This window comes from Scomber scombrus, chromosome 16 (assembly GCF_963691925.1).
Source record: "Scomber scombrus chromosome 16, fScoSco1.1, whole genome shotgun sequence".
Classification (NCBI taxonomy): domain Eukaryota; kingdom Metazoa; phylum Chordata; class Actinopteri; order Scombriformes; family Scombridae; genus Scomber; species Scomber scombrus.
In genome coordinates this window covers 27171644-27192978 of record NC_084985.1, presented here as the reverse complement: position 1 = coordinate 27192978, position 21335 = coordinate 27171644, and the positions used below count along the sequence as shown (strand labels likewise).

The 21335-nt window shown below is 39.4% G+C and overlaps 1 protein-coding gene across 1 annotated transcript in view; it reads left to right on the top strand.

Annotated features, from left to right (window-relative positions):
• Positions 1 to 21335, top strand: part of LOC133995968 (thrombospondin type-1 domain-containing protein 7A-like) — a 173454-nt gene that overhangs the window by 131712 nt on the left and 20407 nt on the right. The window contains exons 13-25 of the mRNA XM_062435475.1: positions 286 to 418; positions 3180 to 3283; positions 6925 to 7119; positions 7395 to 7661; positions 10695 to 10873; positions 11066 to 11071; positions 11192 to 11325; positions 12373 to 12526; positions 13129 to 13270; positions 13379 to 13494; positions 13585 to 13702; positions 19977 to 20122; positions 20948 to 21122. Coding sequence (XP_062291459.1) covers positions 286 to 418; positions 3180 to 3283; positions 6925 to 7119; positions 7395 to 7661; positions 10695 to 10873; positions 11066 to 11071; positions 11192 to 11325; positions 12373 to 12526; positions 13129 to 13270; positions 13379 to 13494; positions 13585 to 13702; positions 19977 to 20122; positions 20948 to 21122 — 1869 coding nt within the window. The remainder of the gene's footprint in view (positions 1 to 285; positions 419 to 3179; positions 3284 to 6924; positions 7120 to 7394; positions 7662 to 10694; positions 10874 to 11065; positions 11072 to 11191; positions 11326 to 12372; positions 12527 to 13128; positions 13271 to 13378; positions 13495 to 13584; positions 13703 to 19976; positions 20123 to 20947; positions 21123 to 21335) is intronic.

Here is a 21335-nt window from a genome sequence, read left to right as displayed (position 1 = left end):
AGCGCAGAGGGTGAGCACATAGATGCGGTATATTATAGAAAAATGGAGACCGAATGGGCGTCATTAGATTTGCTCCACTTTGACATGTTTAATGATATAAAGCATACAAAAAACACCTATTTCTAAAGTTCAAAGATCTGGGATGTGCTGCTGGTGGTGTGATAGTTTAATTGGGTTGCTGCATTTTGTATTTTGCATTTGTTCTCAGTTACTATAATGAGGTACTTGCTCAAATAGGTACTAAAAGTGACATTTCCAAATGTGTTTTCATGTGGCTTCCCTCAGGTGGTAACACTAAGAAAAAGCAGTACAGGAAACGCATCGTTATCCAGCTACCAGCCAATGGGGGACAGGACTGCCCTGAGGTGCTGACCCAGGAGAGAGAGTGTGAGGCTCCATCTGTCTGTCAAGGATTCAGGTACCTGGTCTTTTTTTATCACCAACATCTGCAAAAATGACTTATAATCGCAAAAAAAGAGTTTTAGGGGACAAATAATTGGAGAAGGGTCTGGAAACTTGTGCAAAATTGTTCAGAAGTTCATTGTAATTTATCACAGTCAACTTGGTTCCACCTTTACACTCACATGCTATACTTATTCACTTTTTTTTAAATGCATAAATAAATACATATCTAATACTTAACCATTTAAAAGATGTTACAGATGTAGCCCGTCTGATCTAAATGAGTATTCCAAAGTCTGGGGCCTGTTACTGCAAAAGCCTGGTCACCAAACCTCCACCTCCATCCCAGCATCCATCCCAGCATCCATCCCAGCATCCATCCCAGCATCCACATATAGCCTGTGAACTTGGCTGAAGTTGAAGCTGGCTTACTGAACCAAACGTTTTCCTTTGTGGTAATGCCCAAAGAAAAGTAAGATTATCAGTATGTAGGGTCGTACCTTAACAGTCAACCTAACCATTAATGAGAAGAGTCCTGGTCCACCAAGTTGTTGTTGCTTGGTTACACTGCAAAAAATGATTTCTAAGAAAGTTTAAAAAAAATACTTGTTTCAAGAAAATTAGGCTTATTTTTTGTCTAAATAGAAAAATAATCTTGTCAAGCATTTTTTACATAAGAAAACATTTTGTCTTATTTTAAGAAAATATATCTCACTTTTTCTTAATAAGTCTTTCCAGCTAATATCAAGCTGCATTTAACCAGTAACAAGGGTTAGAGGCAATAGATTACTAATTATTCAAGCAAGGCACAAGATTGTTTTCCTTATTTTAAGACAGGGCTGTTCTTAAAATAAGAATTCTAAGAAATGACAATGATAACGTTTTTTTTGGTTATTGTTGTTTGTTGTTATTTATTCACTGGCTTTGAAAACTTTACAAATATTACAATGCAGCTTAACACAACTACTGCTGAAACTTCTCTTTTTACAAAAAAAAGTGTCAAAAGTCTCAACGACTGTATACCATTTAAGAGTTACAGTTAATAGCAGAAATATATCAAAACTAAGTGCAAGATCAACCTCAAGATCAAACTGAAGAACCTCACTCAAAACTCTTAGCAATTAACTTGCAATTGAATGCTGCATGAACTCAGAGATTGCTGAACTATTTATCTTACTTGCAAAAAAAAAAAGTGTGAAAAGGCAATTGAAAAAATTGCTATGAAAGTATCAATAATGCACAAGTTTACTAATCAAATTACATTGACATGAAACACAGTGCCTTTTACAATAGGCCTACATCAGGTGAGGCTTTGTGTAGTCCAATCACATCCCCAGGGTAGTATTTCATTGGCACATATACCATATCCTTGACAGTAAAGCTGTAATATGGAGTGAAATCTACAAGGCTATCAATGGATTTCAGTTCAGTTGATTGTGCCAAGTTTGGAATCTCTATTGTATATGCCATATAATCACCAGCAATACATGAGCGAGAGTCGACAGCATCGTACAAGAAAGCCATTGCTGAGTAGAGGGCTTTCATCAAGTAAGCTTGTTCTGCATCATGGATCTATAGGAACCTGTGGAACGTAGTGATCTTATAGTGTTTTGGCAGCAGCCAAATCAGTGTTAGCCTTTTCCTGTTTTCACTAATGTAAAAGTTAAGACACATTTGTTATTGTTGAAGAATTTCTGAAAAACCTAAACATTCACAAAGTGGGTAAATCCTGCATGTTATTCTCTTATTTCTCATATTTCATATTTTATGATTTATAAGAACTACGTGAAACGAATAATGCATCCTCTTATATTTATGCATTTCCTTCGTTATAGTACATAGTCAGTAGTGTGCTTGCTTCTGGCAGTCAGAATATAAAATCTATAGAAATATAATAAATATAAAAAAGAAATAAAATCACTGTGATTTCAAGAAATTTAGATTTTTTTTTTTGCTAGTCTTTAATCTTGCATCAAGGCATCAATTTTCGAAGCTAGCTAAATATAAAAGGGTGTGCAGGTAGTTAAATGGTTAGAGCGCATACCACGTAAGCAGAGGACCCGGGTTCAAATCCTGACTGGAGCACTTTTGCTGCATGTCCTGGGGAAAAAGAAATCTTATTTTAAGATATTATTTGCTAGTTATTATCTTATTTTTAATATATGAATTCTTATAATCTGCTCAACCAGGGACTACAATACTCATTTCAAGGAATTCTGTCTTAAATAAGTGTGATATCATTGCTTGAAGTAAGCATGGATTGCTTCAATCTAAGTCTAGTTTAAAGGCACATTTGGATTCAGGATTATTTGGTTTATTTTGAGAGGGGCCGTTTTTGCAGTGTAGTCGCACTCAAACTCTTGGGAGATGTACCTCGTCATTAACAAGACTAGGTGTAGACCTGATATACAGCGGGATCATGTATGAAATACTACATGGTTTTTAATTTGAAATGATAGACGCAGCAAATGGCAAATGGCGTGGGGACACACGGCTCAGGCCGACCAATGGCGTAACTTCATCCCTCAGTCAATGACTCAGTCAGTCAGTCAGTCAGTCAGTCAGTCAGGGACAGGCATTTGCATTTCTAGGGCTGTTCCCTGTGGTCTAGCCATGAAGTAATTAGACCATTTCAGGCTGGAAATCATCCAAAATGTGGAATCATTTCGATCATGTAAAGGACAACCCCAGCAACAGGGTCAGTTATTTAAAGTAGCATCTTTCCTATCTTCCTACCTTTTTTCTTCTGTCTGAGTCTTGTTCCTCTTCTTCTAAAGATGGAAAACCCACAAGTGGCGGCGATGCCAGCTGGTGCCATGGTCGGTTCGGCAGGACAGCCCTGGAGCTCAGGAACCTTGTGGGCCGGGCCTGCAGATTCGGGGTGAGTACATCCTCACACATACTTACACTCACACACACACACACACACACACACACACACACACACACACTACGCAAACATTCACATCTTATTTTCTTCTCTCTGTGAACACATTAGTTAAACAGAGCAGGAAGAACTGTAACTATGATCAGTCATCAGGAAAAGACTTTAGACTCAGCTGGGATGTGATTCTAGTGAGAAGCTGGGATCATCACATCCTTCCATTTACATGCTCTTCCATTCTCTTCTGTGTGAAGGAAATTCTCATGTGTGTTCAGACTTAAAGCTGCCCTAATCAATATTTCATAATATTGATATATTAACAATGGATCAAATGACTGTGTAACGTGAAAGAGAATTATTACCTACTCTCTAGTTTCTCCCCAGCTCTACAGATCTCTTTAATAAAGTCTTTTAGCTCAGTGTTTTAGTTTTCCAGACCACACATTTACTCTTTGGTTCAGTTCCACCACTCTCAACAGCTTGATTTACACTCCACTGTACAATACGTTGCCCAACACCAAACAGCAGACACACAGTTAGAGACTAGCTGGTGCACATTGTGGAGCCTTCAGCAGCTAAAAAGACAGTTATTCCTCTCAGGAGTTGGTGGAGACCAAACCGGAGCTAAAAGAGAGTGAATATTGGACACATACATGACTCCAAATGGTTGCTAATGTTGCTCTGTGTCTGCAAGTATTTCTTAACACACAATTTTATATTGTAAAAATATGTTAGATGTAGTGTCTGTTTGTCCGTCTCCCACAGGTGGACAAAATAATACATTAAAAACCTCTTACTTCAAAACACATCTAGTTTAAATCACAGGTGTTTATTTCACAAAACATATTTCCTACTCGTCTGTATGGTGTAAAATCCATACTGTTTAAATAAATCTGCTTTTCTACTGCATTACCATGCAGAAATAGTGTCACATGGACCATAACTAATGCACACTTGATGTTAACTGTGATGGATTACACATCAAGTTTCAAGAATGTGCTAATTGATCATACTTTAGAGAAATACATTTAAAAACCAATGGCTGTCTAAAATGGTTATAAAACACATCCACACATCCAAACAATCTAAATGTCATTTGAAAATGGTCAGTGATAAAAAGCCATAGGTCTATCAGTGGTCACTGAAACCACAAAGTAGTCAAAAAAAAATAGAGATGTATGGATTCAACAGCTATGGGTTGATTTATATTTGAAATGATTTATTATGATGATGTTTTTAGTTCCCATGTTTTGATCAGTCAATACCAACAGGATCATCTCAGGGGGGGAAAACATCACACACTACTCCTTTTAATAAGATGAGTTGCAGGATGCTGCACTGAGGCCTGTGTCTTGTGACTTGTTATCAGCACACACACATTCAGACTCCTATTAAAGTCTCAGACAGAGGCCATTATCTGATTCCAATAATGAGCATCCTGCTCCTCCATCTTGGAGGCTGTTGTCATTATGTTACCATTACCTGTAATAGTATACTCTGAACTAGAGAGAGACAATTCAATACAGGCCTCTTACTTTTCACCCACTCACTCAATACAACGTGTGGCGGCCAATAGCCATTTTAAAGCCTTTAATTCTAGAATTTCTCGTGTGTGTGTGTGTGTGTGTGTGTGTGTGTGTGTGTTTTTTCGGTTTGTAGTTGATGATGTGGGTATGTGAGAGGAAGACTGAAATAATGACTGGTGGTGTTGATATTGGTGTTTTTACTGTTAAGATGTTTGCTCTGTTTACTAAAGCCACAATGACAATGGTGGTGGCCATCATAACCATTAGCCACCATTAACCATACTTTATAAATAAGGCTTTACTGCATTATTTACTATGATTCTATTAAGGTTCTCTACACCATCTAGCCCCATGCTCTACATTCAAGGGGGGAAGCAATACATTGACTGTATCAATAACAAGACCTCGTTAAAGCTGCAAGCAGCATTGAACAGGCCCTTGCGGCCACAGCGCAGTCTATTGATACATAGGCTTGTTCAGGGTGGGACCCCATCATACTGTACATACATTTTGGGCACATAGGACAACAGGTATGATGGACTTATGAGGACCTCCTGTTTTATGGTGAAACATTGACATTTGCTGCACCACCACACCCACCAGGTATAACTGAGGAAAAAGATTTTGATAACTTTTCACCTGAGTCAATTTTATGCATCTTCACATGATACATATTTCTGAATTTCATTTATCTGCGTCAATCTGGAGTGAGGGGCTCAATTTTTAAAAATGTGTCTAGGGAAGTGCTGTTGATCCATTTTTCCATGCCCATTTCCATTATTCACCAGGTCTGACACATTTTCATGACTTTTCATGCACATTTAGGCCCTAAAATGTGTTTGTTTTGTCAGTGGAACAAGAAATATAATAATTCCTTCAGATGCAATAGAGCCTTCGCATAGCTTGGCGCTAATTTTCTATTAAAGCTACAGTCAGAGCTATAAAGTTTATGTGGTATAATAATGGTGATTCACATATAGAAGTCTATGTGTCTGTGTGATGCAATTTGGTAAACAAGCACAGTATAATACTGCAGAGGAAATTGTAAAGATATATAACAAGCAGCACCTGATATGTCCATCATCTATGTCTGTAATGTTACAGCATACATGACATCCTGCTGCAGGCTTCACATGAGTATAACATGACCTAAGAGACAAAGGCACTAGTTAAACACGCTGTTTGAATAATTGAAGTGACTCCACATACTGTGTGAAGTACAGCATGATTAGCCAGTGCTCACTCACTCTTTGTTCTTCTCTGTCATTAACTAATATAAATGCTGTTTCTCAAATAATGTCTACATTTAACTTTTCAAAATATGAAAGTCACTATTTATAACATGATCACTCAAAAGCCTTGTGAACTCTGCATGCTCCAAATTTAACTGTAACATGTTTTCATAGTTTTCTCTCTCACTGTGGTACTTTTAATTGTTGCATAAATCTCTGTGAGGAATATTAAAAGCAATATGATGAAACTTAACCGGGGTTGACACTTTTTCTATCCGTGCAGTTATTCCGTAGTGTCGACATTGTCTTTGATAAAAAAGTATGATGGCTCTGATGTCTGATTTAAAGTGTGGACAGAGCCTCCAGTATTATCTCAAAAGTGAAAAAGAAACTCATGAAAAATAACTTAGTAGAGCAACCATGAATGTTTTTTCCAATGCTTGTAAGAACTCATGGGACAATCTAGTTGTGACCTTTGACACTAATATGAAAAAAGGACTGAATTGTCTTTGCTAGATAATTACTTATTTTATTTATTTGTAGTGTTTTACCAGCAACAACCTCATCAGAGTGCACTTTTAAAGACATAACTAATGGTGACATCATAAAATGTGCAGTATATGATATTTAATGTATGTACAAATATATTTTATTTAGGAAATTGATGAATCAGACAATATTTACCAAATGTATCTTCATTTTATTGCATTGTTTGCATAATGCAGGTCACTTATTGTCTTTGTGAATCTTGGAGTTTCTGTATGGAACATCAGAACCTACAATTTGCCATAGAGTCATACACAACTTCAATGTTCACATCATTTACACAACTCCTAAAGATGTTCATAAAAAACTCCATCACTCCTTTCCCCCCCTGTAGCTGTCTCATGTCGGAAGCAGGACGGTGGGCAAGCAGACGTCGAAGCTTGTCTAAAGTTTGCCAGCTCTATGCCGCCTCTCACCCAGCTCTGCCAGCTGCCCTGCCAAGAAGACTGTCAACTCAGCAGCTGGTCCAGGTTCTCCTCCTGCACGGCCGACTGTGTGGGCGTCAGGACCCGCAAGAGGATGCTAGTGGGTGAGTGACACGTTTTAACTTCAAGCTGACTTCCGAATCACATCAACCTTGAGGGTAAGATCAAAGTTGAATGTGTTAAATTGACTTGACTCCAAACCCTCCTGTTCTTTTTCTATATTTAAAGTCCCACATTACCTTAGGGAGCTGCCCAAATTCAGCAGCCTTCTACCGACAGCCGATGTGCAGCTCCGATATAGCAGTTGGGTGTTTAACGCCTTTTTTAACTGCCAACACTCATCAATCAAGTATGTTAACAGTTCATATGTTTTTTGCAGGGAAGAGCAAAAAGCGAGATCAATGTAAAAACAATCAGGTGTACCCCCTGAGCGAGACCCAGTACTGCCCCTGTAACAAGTACAACGCTCAGCCTGTGGGCAACTGGTCAGACTGTATCCTGCCCGAGGGAGGCCGCATGGAGGGGCAACTGGGAATGAAGGTCCAAGGTGACATCAAGGAGTGTGGTCAAGGACACCGCTACCAGGCCATGGTGTGCTATGACCAGGACAACCGCATAGTGGAGACGTCTCGCTGCAACAGCCACGGTGAGTTTCAACCCAAACCCAGATCTGATCACATTTTAGTTTAAAAATCAATATTATTGAGCTGTGGGAAGCGCCCACTCTCGCCTCATCAAAGCTAATAATGCTCTCAGGTAGACTTCAATTCAATTCAGTTCAATTCTGATTTAATTTGTATATCATCAGCTTTACATTAAACAAAATAATGGAATAAATGTGCTAATAAACAGAAACATCCATGCATACATACTTATACAGTATATACACAAATACAAAGCATACATATTGTACATTTAGGAAAATACTCCATTGAAAAGAAAGATTTTTTTTCTTTTCTTTTAAAAGAAGAGAACAGTGTCGGAGCAAGTCTACGTCCAGCAGGGAAACGGTTCCATTATTTATGTGCATAAATGTTGAAGCCATCTCACCAGACTTTGAAAATGCTCTAGGCACATAGAGGAGATTCCCACTGGAGAGATCTGCTGGGATTGTAAACTGACAGCATGTCTGAAACGTACTGTGGAGCCAGTCATTAAGTGCTTTGTAAACCAAGAGGAGGATATTGAATTGTATTATGAGTTTGGCCCGAGGAAGCCGGACCGCTGGCAAGTTGTTAAACCCAAGGGGTAAACTTGTAAGTTTACAAGTTGTGGTATCCCACCATCACAACTATCAATGAATACACTGGTTAAATGCTCCGTATAACTTCCATTTCTCAGTGATCGATTATCATAACAACCTGCAACTCAATTGTTTAATGCCTGATATTCATCATTTACAGTATGTATGTATAAATACCCTGTGAATACCACTTGGTGTAATCCAATTTAGCCACTAAAAAGCTATAATAATAAATGCCATTATGTCATAATTGGCTGTCTCCTTTTAGAAGAGAACCATACCAACTTATCAGACATGACAACAATCTTTTCCAAAAACTTAACGGAGTAGTTTTAGTCACCACATCTTAACCATACCTTAGCCATTGTGTAGCAGATGAAAAACACTTGATGAAGTGTGAACCTAGCTAATTTGTCATTTGTCTTTGTGGAACACTTGTTTGATGTAACTGATCTTTACAAGTAGACTTTACTTTCTGTGATGTATGGGTCACAGGCAAAGACTACCAATTGCCTGTAAAATAGGACACATTTAAATGTCTGACTGAAATGGGTAAAGTAGGCTACTGTTGTTCTTTAACAGGAAATCCTGTCCAAATATGTGATCGGTTGAATTCGTTCCAGTTGACCCATCTCAGAGTTATCGGTGTGTCCTTTTATCAAGCCTCCAGCATAAATACAACAATCAATCAGGGGGAACTTGGGACTGTATCTGCCAGTAGCCCAAATCTGTCAGGCCAGTTGTAGAGCTGTATTAGCATACCACTCCAGCAACGGGAGAAAAGGGAATTAAGAATCACAGTGCTGTCGTATTCTACATCTTAGCCCTGGGAAAATACAGAGCACATCAAAGCACTCGGGGGGGATAGAGTGGGTCCGTGTTTGCTCAATGAGAAACCCATAGAACCCATCCCATTGTGAGTCAAAGCTTTCCTCCCAGTATGTGGCCCCTTGATGGTAACCGGCTATAACTGTAATAAGATACTATGCTCAAAGTTAGTACCGCTGCTTGCTTTCACTCTGATTCCACGAGTCTTTGATTGGCTCTTTCATGCCACAGTGTTGTATGAGTAACATGGTGACTGCTGGCTCCTTCCAACTGATATTTGCCCTCAGGCTACAGTTGGGGATCAGTGATGCTAGGTTTGTTTATGACAGGAGTCAGCATAGCTCTCTCTGTTCACTCAACATGTTGTCAAAAATCCTACCTCAGATTTGCATATGCTGTGATGCCGGATACATCCCTGTAGTTGCTTATTCATTCACTTTTCTGGTGTGTTTACTTTTTTGGAGGTTATTTCTTTTCTGAACATTTGCCTCAATGTGTTTTGAAAACTTTAAGAGATTAGCTGGAAACTTTTGCGTTCAATCAAAGATGAGTCTATAGGCAGATATAAAAAATGAACTTGTGTATAGATTTTTCCCAGCCACGTCCTCCAGCTCTTCCTGGGGATCCCAAGATGTTCCCAGGCCAGATGGGATACGTAATCCTTCTAGTGTGTTCTAGGTCTGCCCTGGCCAGTTTTCCCAGTTGGATTTACCCTGAAATTCAATCCTTATCAGATGCCTGAACCACCTTAAATGACCTCTTTTTTCCTCTTTTTTTTCTCTTTTTGGAGAGCTTTTAGTGTCCTAATTTTTGGATGACTGTAGCATTTTCTCTAATTTATGAGTGGTTCAAATCTAGTAGTAAATCTTGAAAAAAAATACTAGAGCAGTATATCCTTAATGTTGCATCGTTTCATTGGTTGTCTTGCATTAGATTTTAGAATTGATTGAAACACATCACTGTTCTTGTGGAAGTCAATGAGCAGCTAATCCCCTGTTTATATTTCTGAACTTTTATCTTTGTCCATATTCACAGACCAAAGTACTCGGAACTTTTTTTTTGCCCACAAGCACGTATATATATTTTTACACCTTTCAAGGTGTTTTTCTTTGATCCAGGAGCCTGACTGAGGATTAAAAGAGTATGTGTTTGCTCTTTGAGAGCCAAAACTCTGGAATAATTCACCAAAAATGATCAGTTAACTGTGTGCATTCTTTTGAAAGTTTCGAAATGATCATTGAGTTGACTGAGAAAAAAATGCAAATTACAGATGACTACTAATAAAGCAACTCCATATAAAAAATGATCCATAGATGAGAATGATTTTCTTTTTAAAATATTTTTTTATCAGTTTTGCTTACTAAAAGTCTGTCAACCATATCTTCTGTTGTTGACCAAACCACCAATAATGTCCGTCTATTTATTTCTGTCTCTCCAAGAGTGAGATAAAAAAAAATCGACATCAAACTCTATCTGTGTTTAAAGCACAGAGTTGGACTCAGGACATGGCTAACTCTCTAAAAAAGAACCTCAAAAGCAGATATCTGCCTGTATGTAGAGGATCACAGACCTTTACTGAAGCTAATATATCACGTTTTTTGGTTGCAGGGTATATCGAGGAAGCTTGCATCATTCCCTGTCCGTCTGACTGCAAGCTGAGCGAGTGGTCCAACTGGTCACGCTGCAGTAAGTCCTGCGGCAGCGGCGTCAAAGTTCGCTCCAAGTGGCTCAGAGAAAAACCTTACAACGGCGGGAGACCGTGTCCTAAACTGGATCATGTCAACCAGGTGAGGGAGGATCAAAGGATCACAGTTTAATAAAAGCCTTTGTAGGTTTGGACCTGTTTAAGTTTTATAATGTAAAATGTGATCTAGTGCTTCATTTATATTTCTGTTTAATTCCTGAGTACAATGATGAATGACCTTTTTTTTTCTCTTCTTCTTTCTCTTCTTTTTTCATTGAATGGATTCCATCTACAGGCTCAGGTCAGTACAGTATTGCTTCTTTTTCTATAAGTAATGTCTAATTTAAATCATTGACATGAATGACGATCAGATAGATAATAATAATAATAATAATAATTGTGGTGATTTGTGTACATCAAGGTGTATGAGGTGGTGCCTTGTCTCAGTGACTGTGGGCAGTATGTCTGGGTGGCAGAGCCCTGGAGTGTGTGGAAGGTCAGCAACGTGGATGTGAAGGAAAACTGCGGTGAGGGCGTTCAGACCAGGAAAGTCCGGTAAGACCAACCAAAACATGTCTCGTCTTTATCTGTCACGCTGTGCTCATGCTGCGTAATCCTTTTCTTTTTGTCATATATGGCTTGTATTCACATATTTCCCACTTGTGTTGCAACTTTCTAAGATGTGTCCTTTAGCTATTGCAGTGGCACTGACCCAGTTTCCCCAAATGGATCATTAAACTTTCATCTAGTATATTTACTCCATGATAAGATCTTTTACCTTCACACTGTGTCAACTGTGTACTCAAATCAGATTTGACTTGTTTTCAAATGACGATCTTGAACAATCCTTAGTAAACATGCTTTTAACTTCCCAACATTTACATTCTAACAAGATGTGTTTTAAGCCATATAGGATGGATCTATACATCCACTTCATATAAATCATAAAGGCTCTCTTTATGACCTCAGATCCTCATAATTATCATGTTTCCACATTTTCTTTGATTGTACATTCATAATAACAGGAACTGCCATTTGATAATTCAGTAAGCTGTTAGCCTCGTATTGTAACCTGTGGACATATTTAACCCTCTCTTCCTGGAACAACCTCAAAAATTAGGTATCATTTTATTTAAATGAGACAGTATTGACCATCATTTCCAAGAATGATGTGTAAAACTTGTCGTAATGAGCTGGAATTAATTTAGCTATAAAGGTCTAACACAGAACTGGGTAATAATTGTGTACTTTATCCTTTACAAACAGTCCATTTTGACCCAGGAGGACAAAAGTTGCACGGTTGATGGGAACAACAGGAGGGATAATACATGCTGGCAAATGAGTTGCATGCCTGAGTACACTAACTCATCCTCATATAATGAATAATAAAATATGACATTCACAGCTAAACTAAGCTATGTGTCAAACCTGTATATAAAATGAGTATAAACCAAGCAAACACTTCAAGGTGTAATGGAGGAATGATATTCAAAAATCAAACACAGAAATGTGTTAGGAAAGCTAAAATGATCATTATGGTTTCATTAAAAATGCAAAGAGCCTGAATCAGACTACTCTCTGTCAAACCCCTCATGTCTCCAGGTGTATGCTGAACACTATAGATGGGCCGTCTGAGCAGGTGGAGGACTACCTATGTGACCCCGAGGAGATGCCTCTGGGGGCCCGTAACAGCCGGCTGCCGTGCCCCGAAGACTGTGTGTTATCAGACTGGGAAGCCTGGAGCCCATGTCCACTGGTAAGAATGTGTTGTTATTAGTGCTTTATGTTCACAGTAGAGCTGAAAAGTCTTGATAATGTCACTGCCATACATCATCTGTTACTTATTGCCTTCTCCGAGCTGAGTGTCGTCTTCACTTGAAATGAACTGAGCAAAAGCCAGAGACGGTTTTAAAAACTGCTCCTCGTTCATACAACTCAGTGAAAGTGACAGAAGACAAGTGACATTTAACTTCGCTTTCACTATTCTGTCATATCCTTTCAATCCTCACATATTTCTTTTTAAAGAGAAACTCGACATCCTTTTTTTTCGAGTGAGTAAATTACACGAGCAGTCATTTTATGAAACTGTCTATTGATCTCGGTCCTATGCAATAGTTTTTTTTTCCTTTTTCCAGAGAAAATCAAGGGTTTCTATCCACTTGACCCCCCCAAAAATCTGTAAAAAAGAAAGAAAGAAAGAAAGAAAGATGTATCATTGAACACCCCCAAAATACCCTAAAGAGTCCTTTTCCTCTTGAGAACATGTGGTCCATTTATCAAAATAATGCCTATTTGCTTTTGCTGTATCTACATAACAGTATGAATGAGTAAAGTCAGTATCCTCTCTCTGCTCCTCAGCCATGCAGTGGGAACATTACTCGAGAGAGAAGCGCTTCCCCGCTCCGGCAGCCCGGAGAAGGGAAGGAGTGTCCTCTGACTACAGAGACAGAGCCCTGCAGACTCAACAGCAACTGTTTCCACTACTCCTACAACATCACAGGTGAGACTCAGACTGTTTTAAAAGCAGCCAGGTGTGTCAGTTGGGCTACATGAACCAGGTCATGTATTTGAGAGTAGTTTTTAAACCGATGTAACATGTTCCCTGCAGATTGGAGTACCTGTCAGCTGAGTGACAGAGCTGTGTGTGGAAACGGCATCAAAACCCGCATGCTGGACTGTGTGCGGAGCGACAGCAAATCCGTTGACCTCAAGTTCTGCAAAGAGGTGAATTGGGGTCACGTTTCACCACCTGCTTTCAAAGCCTCTTAACGTTTTCGAATGAGATAATAAAACACGACAACTTTCCTGTTGCAGCTCGGACTGGAGAGGAAGTGGCAGATGAATGCTTCCTGTGTTGTGGAGTGCCCCGTCAACTGTCAGCTATCTGAGTGGGCAGCGTGGTCGGAGTGCACACACACATGTGGGCTTCAAGGTATGTGTGTAGCACTGTCCATGACGAAGTAACCCAGAATTTTATCTTTGTCCAGGTTGGATAAAAAGTACAATACAGTTCATTCTTGGCCCTGGAAATGATACATTATTGAAAGCTTTAGCTACTTCAGCTGATCCAGTGGGATTTTCAAAATATCCCAGCAAAGGATCCAAGCCAGCATGTCCACGTGGCCCCACATGGGTTAAATGTGGGCTACATGGGTACTGAGTGGGCTTGAACTGGGCAAATTTTGCACATGTGTAACTCACCCAGTTGGGCCCCACTTGAAACCCAGTCAGAACCCACTTGAAGCCCATATGGGCAAACACAGGTGGGGCCACCATGGAAACTGCAGGCAAACCCACTTGGGACCCATATTGCGGCCCAAACTGAACCCTTATGTGGCCCACATGGACATGCTGGCTGGGATAGTAAGAACATATATTTATCTGATATACGGCTAAACAATTTTACATACAGGAGAAAGTCAGATAGGAGAAACCAGGTTAATGACACCATTTTTAATACCATTTCATGTAGCCATTGATATCATTATTTGATTAAATTTTCACTGAAATTCCAACATGGTGGCTTCTTAACGCAGTAGCTTCAATAACAGTAATGTTAGCTGTGAGCGATGATCCATCACTGCTGCAGGTCCACAGTGCTCAGCTCTCAGCTGTGTGATAAAGGAAGTGAGCCTCTCTTACGGTAAAAGTGGAAACCAGAAACGCTTTATGATGTGAGAAATGATTGTATTATAGCCTTAAGCCAACTGAGAGAGGGATAATAATGTCCTTGCATGTAATTCCATAGGATCAGCTCATTGATTGGTGGTCCATTATGAGTGTGTGCTCTGGGGCTCAGGGAGCACTCTGCTCTCCACAAGTCCTTGAGAAGAGCAGCAGCCAGAAGCAACAAGAGCAAATAGTAGATATGAAACCAATACAGGCCTTAGCTATTGTGGTAACGTTAATCTGTCCCCAGGCAAGAAGGATTTTTTTTCTTGGTATGGAGAAACAGCAGGAAGGCCACAAGAAGAGAGGGTCTCCTCTCTTTCCTTCCTGTGTTTTCTTTTTATCTTCAGGCCGGCTGCGAGGACATACTTCCCTGGAGGAAGTCATTTCTGTTCCTGAGCCAGGAATAGCAATGAGCTGGATTGGTTTTGAACATACCTTGAAGCAGTAAGGCGCTGTTATCAATCAGGCGGCGTACAAACACAGCTATTTTCCTGGATGTGTGCAACCTGTTTGCATAGATAATCATGACATCGTGTGTTCTCCCGCCAAACACCGATAGTGACAACTGGCAAACTCCTTCTTTTTTTTTTCACCCAGCAGCCCTCCCTGCCACCCGCCGCTCAACCTCAAACTCTGCCATGACTGCCCGCAGGGAGACCACTGAGGCATGAGAATTGTAATGGAGGGTGATGACTGCTTTCTATGGGTATAAGGCGCTAGCATCTCCTGCAAAGTAACCAGTGAACAAAGCTACACCCAGACATGATGCTGAACTTTGATTAGAAATCTAGAGATTGTGGTCTGTGCAGGAAAGTAAAGGGCCCTAAAAAAAAAAAAGGTTTAAGGGAGGTGTTTAGCTTGCAAAGGCCAGACCTTCCACTGTCGATGCATTCACTTCACCATGCTTTGTTATTTTATGCTACAGTGATGAATATTTTCTAGATTGACAATGGATCAAATGACTGTATGTCATGTGAAAGGAGTCGTTTCTCATGATGAACCCACAGAATTATCCCCAAATCTACAGTTTCCCTCTCGCTTTGAGGAGCTTTAACCCTTCCTCGGGCAAATGTGACATTGTAGAACCATGTGGATTTTTTATATATAGACTATTTGGAAAATGCTTTACCCTTGACAAACGAGGAACCATATATGGTAACTTCATTGACCGTAATTTGCAACATAAAAAATGAAACATTTTAATAAAAGTCACAAAAGTCATGTAATATCCCCCAATAACTCTCTACGGTTTAAACTTTCTATTTCCAAGTATTTCAATGAGTACCCTATAATGGGTTAAAGCCTATTGTAGTTTATTGTTTATAACATATGTATGGTTTATTTATGGTTATAGTTTATTATTTATGGTTCACTTACCACTTTTATACTTTCCAGAAGCAATGGGGTTCATAGTGTGACAGTTAAAATAAGCCTAAAATAAGCCGTATTTGATCTTTTGAATCAAGATTTTATATAACGCTGATGACTGCTAAAAGAAAATGTAGCCACTGTCAAGACATAAAAAAGGAAATGAAGACCCTTGTGTTTTCCATCTTAAACTTCCAGTCCAGATAATAAAAAATCTCTTTTAAAAAATGATTTGAAGTCCAAGAGTATTAGCATTAGTAGATCATTTCTAGACTTCAGGATGAGGGTTGATTTGCTTTTGTGATGCTGGTTCAGGTGGCTATCTAAAGCCACAGCCTGTCAATGAATCATAACAGTGTTATATGAAATGCTAGGTAGTTATCTTCACACTTTGGTTTCAGTAAACTTTAACTCATTGGGATTCTTATCTAACTGCAAAGGTTCGTGAGATCTTGATCATTTGCATAAAAAAATGTGCCGAATGAGGTGACCTGTTTCACTCTATTTTTATTCACAAAACGTCACCTAAAAATATGTTGAAGTCCTGCTGTTGGAAAATGGCAAACGTGGTATAAGAGGACCCAAGACAATTAAAAAATATCTTGTTGTGAAACTGTCAACAGCTGATAAGTGGGGCAGTCATGTAGTTGAGTCCAATGGAGGACATTCTTCTGCATGGAGACTTTGAAGCATCTGTTGGAGTGTGGCGTAAGCGTAAGATAGGACCCAGTGAGTTCTGTTATCCCTCTTTGCAGCAGAGACACATCTGTATAACACTTATAAGATAGACCTGGACTACTTGGCAATTCGTGCCCAACGGAAAATTATAAATAATGGTTAAATTAGTGAAGTTAGGCCTCTTAAATTGCTTGTAAGTGCCACTTAAGAAATTCTTCTCACAGAAGGCTCATTGTTTTACAGCTGAGATCCCTCTGTGGTTCTTATAATCGTGGTGGGTTTGCTGGCAAATAAACTGGCAGCTGGTGAGTCTTGCTGCTGGGAAAACATCTCCCAGGGATTTGTTACTGATGGTGTTCAACATTAAGAGGACTGTTACAGGGCTTGGCAAAACAGTACTGGAGATTAAATCAATTAATCCAACATGTATTTTTTTATGAATGGGAGTTAATGGTCTTTGTGGGAAGGACTGGACCTCTGAAAAGGACCTCTTGGAAGTAGATCAAACTTAGAAGTGCAGCATTTTGTGATATTTCAAGACCCACTTTGTATTCTGTGTCACCTCTGAAGCAGTATAGCTGAATGTATTATTTGTTTAAGGCGGTATGGTCGACAAAAACCACATGCTTTTCCTTTGAGACGGCAACTAATTGAGAGTTTTCTCACATCCCTTCCCTGGGGCTCTGTGTTAAAATGCAGAGTGAATTTGGTAAAGGGGAACTTTTTTTTTTCCCTCCTTCTACTTCATATCCTTCCAACCTAAGATAGTTGCTCGTTTCATTTTAACACAACAAAGAAATATGAATATTCAAAATGGCTGCAGGGAGTGTGATGAAGGCCCAAAAAGGCACCATAGATGAAGTCAGTTGAAAAAGAACCGAACGCTCTAGATTATGGTAATGACATTTTTTAAAAAAGGAAGATGTTTTAGGTTTCACAGCATACACAGTTCTGTCTAATTAATAGAAACCTGAAGTCCTTTATTCTAATAGAGGGTGAATTCTGGTCAGTAATGGACTATTTTGGATGTTGGATCTGCTGGTCATCAGATCATTGATACATTGAATGTTGCCAAACTTGCAACAGCCAAACGTAGGAAACGGATGGCAGGAGCTGCTTTGTAAACTAAACATTTTGTCTATCTTGACATTCACTACCGTTGGACCATTTTACTAATCATAGAATCCCGAGCTACATAAACCTAGCCCGACGTTTGGGTCATGGTAAGTGTCTGCTGGTGGGTCATAATAGCTGTGATACTCAGATACAGTAAGGACTAGGCTTTCCTCCATGATGTTCTAATTCCTCTCCACTGTTCCCATTCACTGCTCGTCCAGTGGTGGAAGAAGTACTCTAATCTTTTACTTAAATTAAAGTAGCAACACTGTAGTGGAGAAGTCCTCTGTTTCTAATATAAATCATCAATTCAAGTATTTGCATCAAAATATACTTAAAGTAACAAAAATTAAAATACTATACAAGTTGGTCCAATTCAGAAAACAGAATATTACTGGATTATGATTATTGAATGTATAAGCAGTATTTTAATGTTGTAGCTGGTAAAGAAGGGGATAATGAAAACGACTTTATATATTGCTGTGTAGCTTTTTTTATTTGTTGATTATATTTCATTTTCATAATAAAGTAAACTAGTGACTAAAGCTGTCTAATAAATGTAGTGAGGCATTTACAATTACATTACAATATTTGCCTCTTGAATGCAGTAACGTAGAAGCAAAAAATAGTATAAAATGAAAATGAGTAAAGTGAATGGTCCACTCATTCTCATTCCCAGGTCATCACATGCCTTTTCACGCCCCTCAGCGTCTCATACAGATGCACAAGATACCTTTTGGTGTCTGTTAACTTTAAACTAAACCTACCCACGGCAATTTGAGGCACTTAGAGCAACTGCTCTGGATGTACATTGATTCCAATGTTAACCCTCCTGCAGTGAATTAAGAAGCTTTGAGCATCAGCCCCCACTGGCAAACCGAAGGTGGGAGGACACACTGTCTGGAGGGATTTTCCTCACTGTCAGTTCAGTTTTTAAAGGTTTTAATTTAATGATATGATATGCTCAACATTTACTCAATAATGTGTTGGGTTTATGGTTATGGTCATCAGTTATAATCATTACAGACAGAGAAGAAGTTAAAGGTGTAGAGGTGAAATTCAATAAGATATTTTACATGGTATGACTCAGACATAAAAAGTGAATGTTATAATAGGAGATCTAAATGTCTTCATCCCATTTATGTGGCAGTTTTGGTGGTTTTATTGGGACGGCTGTGGCTCAGTATGTGAAATTGGGTTCTTTTCCTTGAGCAAGACGCTGAACCCCAAGTTGCTCCTGATGGTCGGGCCAACTTTTTTACATGGCATCACTATGTGAATGAGTGAATCAGAGGCAAAAATTGTAAGGCGCTTTGTCCATTAAGGTAGAAAGACACTATATAAAGTAGTCCGATTATCATTTTAGTGTCTTTTGGTGCAAAGGCAAGTTAGGATTAGGAAAGCTAAGCCTCTGTCAGTACTAGGGCTGGGTATTATTTAAAACATGACGATGCTAGTACCAATCCAAGTACCCTTAAAGTGATACTGATACCAACTGAGTACTTCATTCTATACCCATCACACATTTAGGTCTCTGTCTTTTATCTGGTGTAACAGGTGTGTAGTGTAGACACACTTTAGAGCGTTTAGGTGACATCTTGGCTGCTGAACTGTTAAGCGTGCTAACTGAAATTCACCATGACTTCAACACCACAGACAGGTTATAGCTGCTGTGGCAGTGGACCAATCACATGTCACATTAAATCCATGAACGCTTGCGTTGATTGGCTGTGAGCAAAAACCCATACAAATAGTCATATTTTCTAGCTCTGGGTTCAAAAAGGATCGATTGCAGGTATCGTTTGATGGGAGATGTTTCGATACTACTTGGTATCAATTTATTTCGGTCAATACTTTCAAGGTATTGATTACAGATACCCAGACCTAGTCAGTACTGGTCCTGGTCTGAGAGTGGCTGCTAGTAATACAGTAAAAGCTGCCAATAAGGGACAAGGTATGACAGTTTAAATACCTCATTTGAAACTGAGAATTTCAAGTTGGTACAATTTGTAGATATATGTTAATGTAACGTCAAGAAAATGAACACAAGTGAGATGTTGTGACAATGGAAAATCACAAATGAATACAACTTTGAGTAAGTTTACAAAAGTTAAAATTTACAGTTGGACAAACCAGGAGAGTAAATTAAAGTTGAAAAAAGTAAATGCTTTGATTTGAGAATGAACTGTAGCTCCAGCAGTTAAAAGCCCTGAGGTCACCTTCACAAACATCATAGTCATCCACAGCTGCTTCCAGCTGCTCTGACCTGACTGTTTTTCTGATCTTAACAAGGCTTGGACATATGCAGAGGTCATATCTCATACGCCTCATGAATAAATAATCCTTTTTTCATCCTTCTTCTTGTTCTGCAGGCAAGCTGTGGAGAAGGCGGACAGTGATCCAGGCTCCCCAAGGTGATGGGAGGCCATGTCCCTTGCAGATGGACCAGTGGAAACCCTGCCTTGTGAAGCCCTGCTACAGCTGGAGATACAGTGCCTGGTCTGAGTGCAAGTCTGAGGTCAGTCAGCCTCCAGCTTTCTGTCTGTCTGACACCCAGAGTTTGACATTTTATCAGAGCACTTCCTCTAGGGGGAAGTTACATTTATGACATCACCAGAATATTTAAAACTGTTTAAAGGATACATATTCTTCACATGTCCAGTTCTATATTGATATTCAGGGGCTCTACTGGAATATGTTTGCATGATGACACCATACTCATCTTATACTGACCCTTTTTGCAGCACCTCAGTTCAGCCTCTGTCTGAAACAGGCTGTTTTAGCTCCTCTCTCCTTAAGACCTCCCTCCCAATGAGCCCAGTCTCATTAGAATTTTGACATAAGTTTTTTATTCATAGAAAATGAAACAATCCAGACAAAAATTGTTGCAATATTCAGTCAACAATCTTGACATTGAGTCCAAAATAGGAGAAGCTATCATATAAACCTGTCTTGCACCACGTCACCAAGATAGCAGGAGAATGTTCTGGAAGCTTGGAGAGAACCACGCAGTACAATTTCCTCTGCTCACTGTCTCCACTCTCCTTCCTTCTCTGATGTGTTCTTCATTTAGTTCTTTCTGTATCTATCCCCCCTTTGACATTTTTTCATTTTTTTCTTGCCTGAAGCATCTTATTACTTTGGCATATTGCTGGACTTCAGAGGAAAGATGCGTTGGTGCTTTGTTCTGTTGAAAAAAACAAGTTTTAAAAAAAAAAAAAGCTTTGAAGCTGGATTTTGTGTAAACTGCCAACTAGTGCTTCATGCATGTGCTGCATGAGTTGAAGACACTAAATATAAATATATAAATATATATGTCTGATGCGTGCATATTTGTGTCCAGGGGGCGAGGTGTGGAGAGGGCCTGCGCTTCAGGAACGTGTCGTGCTTCGTGTCGGATGGCTCGGGTCTGCAGGAAAGCAGCCTGGTGGATGAGGAGCTGTGTGGAGATCTGGAACCTTCTGTGGATGGAGATACACACATCATACTGCAGGAAGCCTGCACTGTACCCTGTCCAGGTAAGAAGACACAGTAATAATAATAAGTAAGATACAGCAATGCAGCAACATCTCTAAAAAGAACGACCTCCAAAACCCCTTTGGTGGGCCGCGGGCCGTATGTTTGACATCCCTGATGGACAGTATACTGCAGGTAGCCTACAAACACACTCATTGTAATTGATTCATAGAAATGTCTCACTCTTTTCCTGGAAACAAATAAGATTACTCACC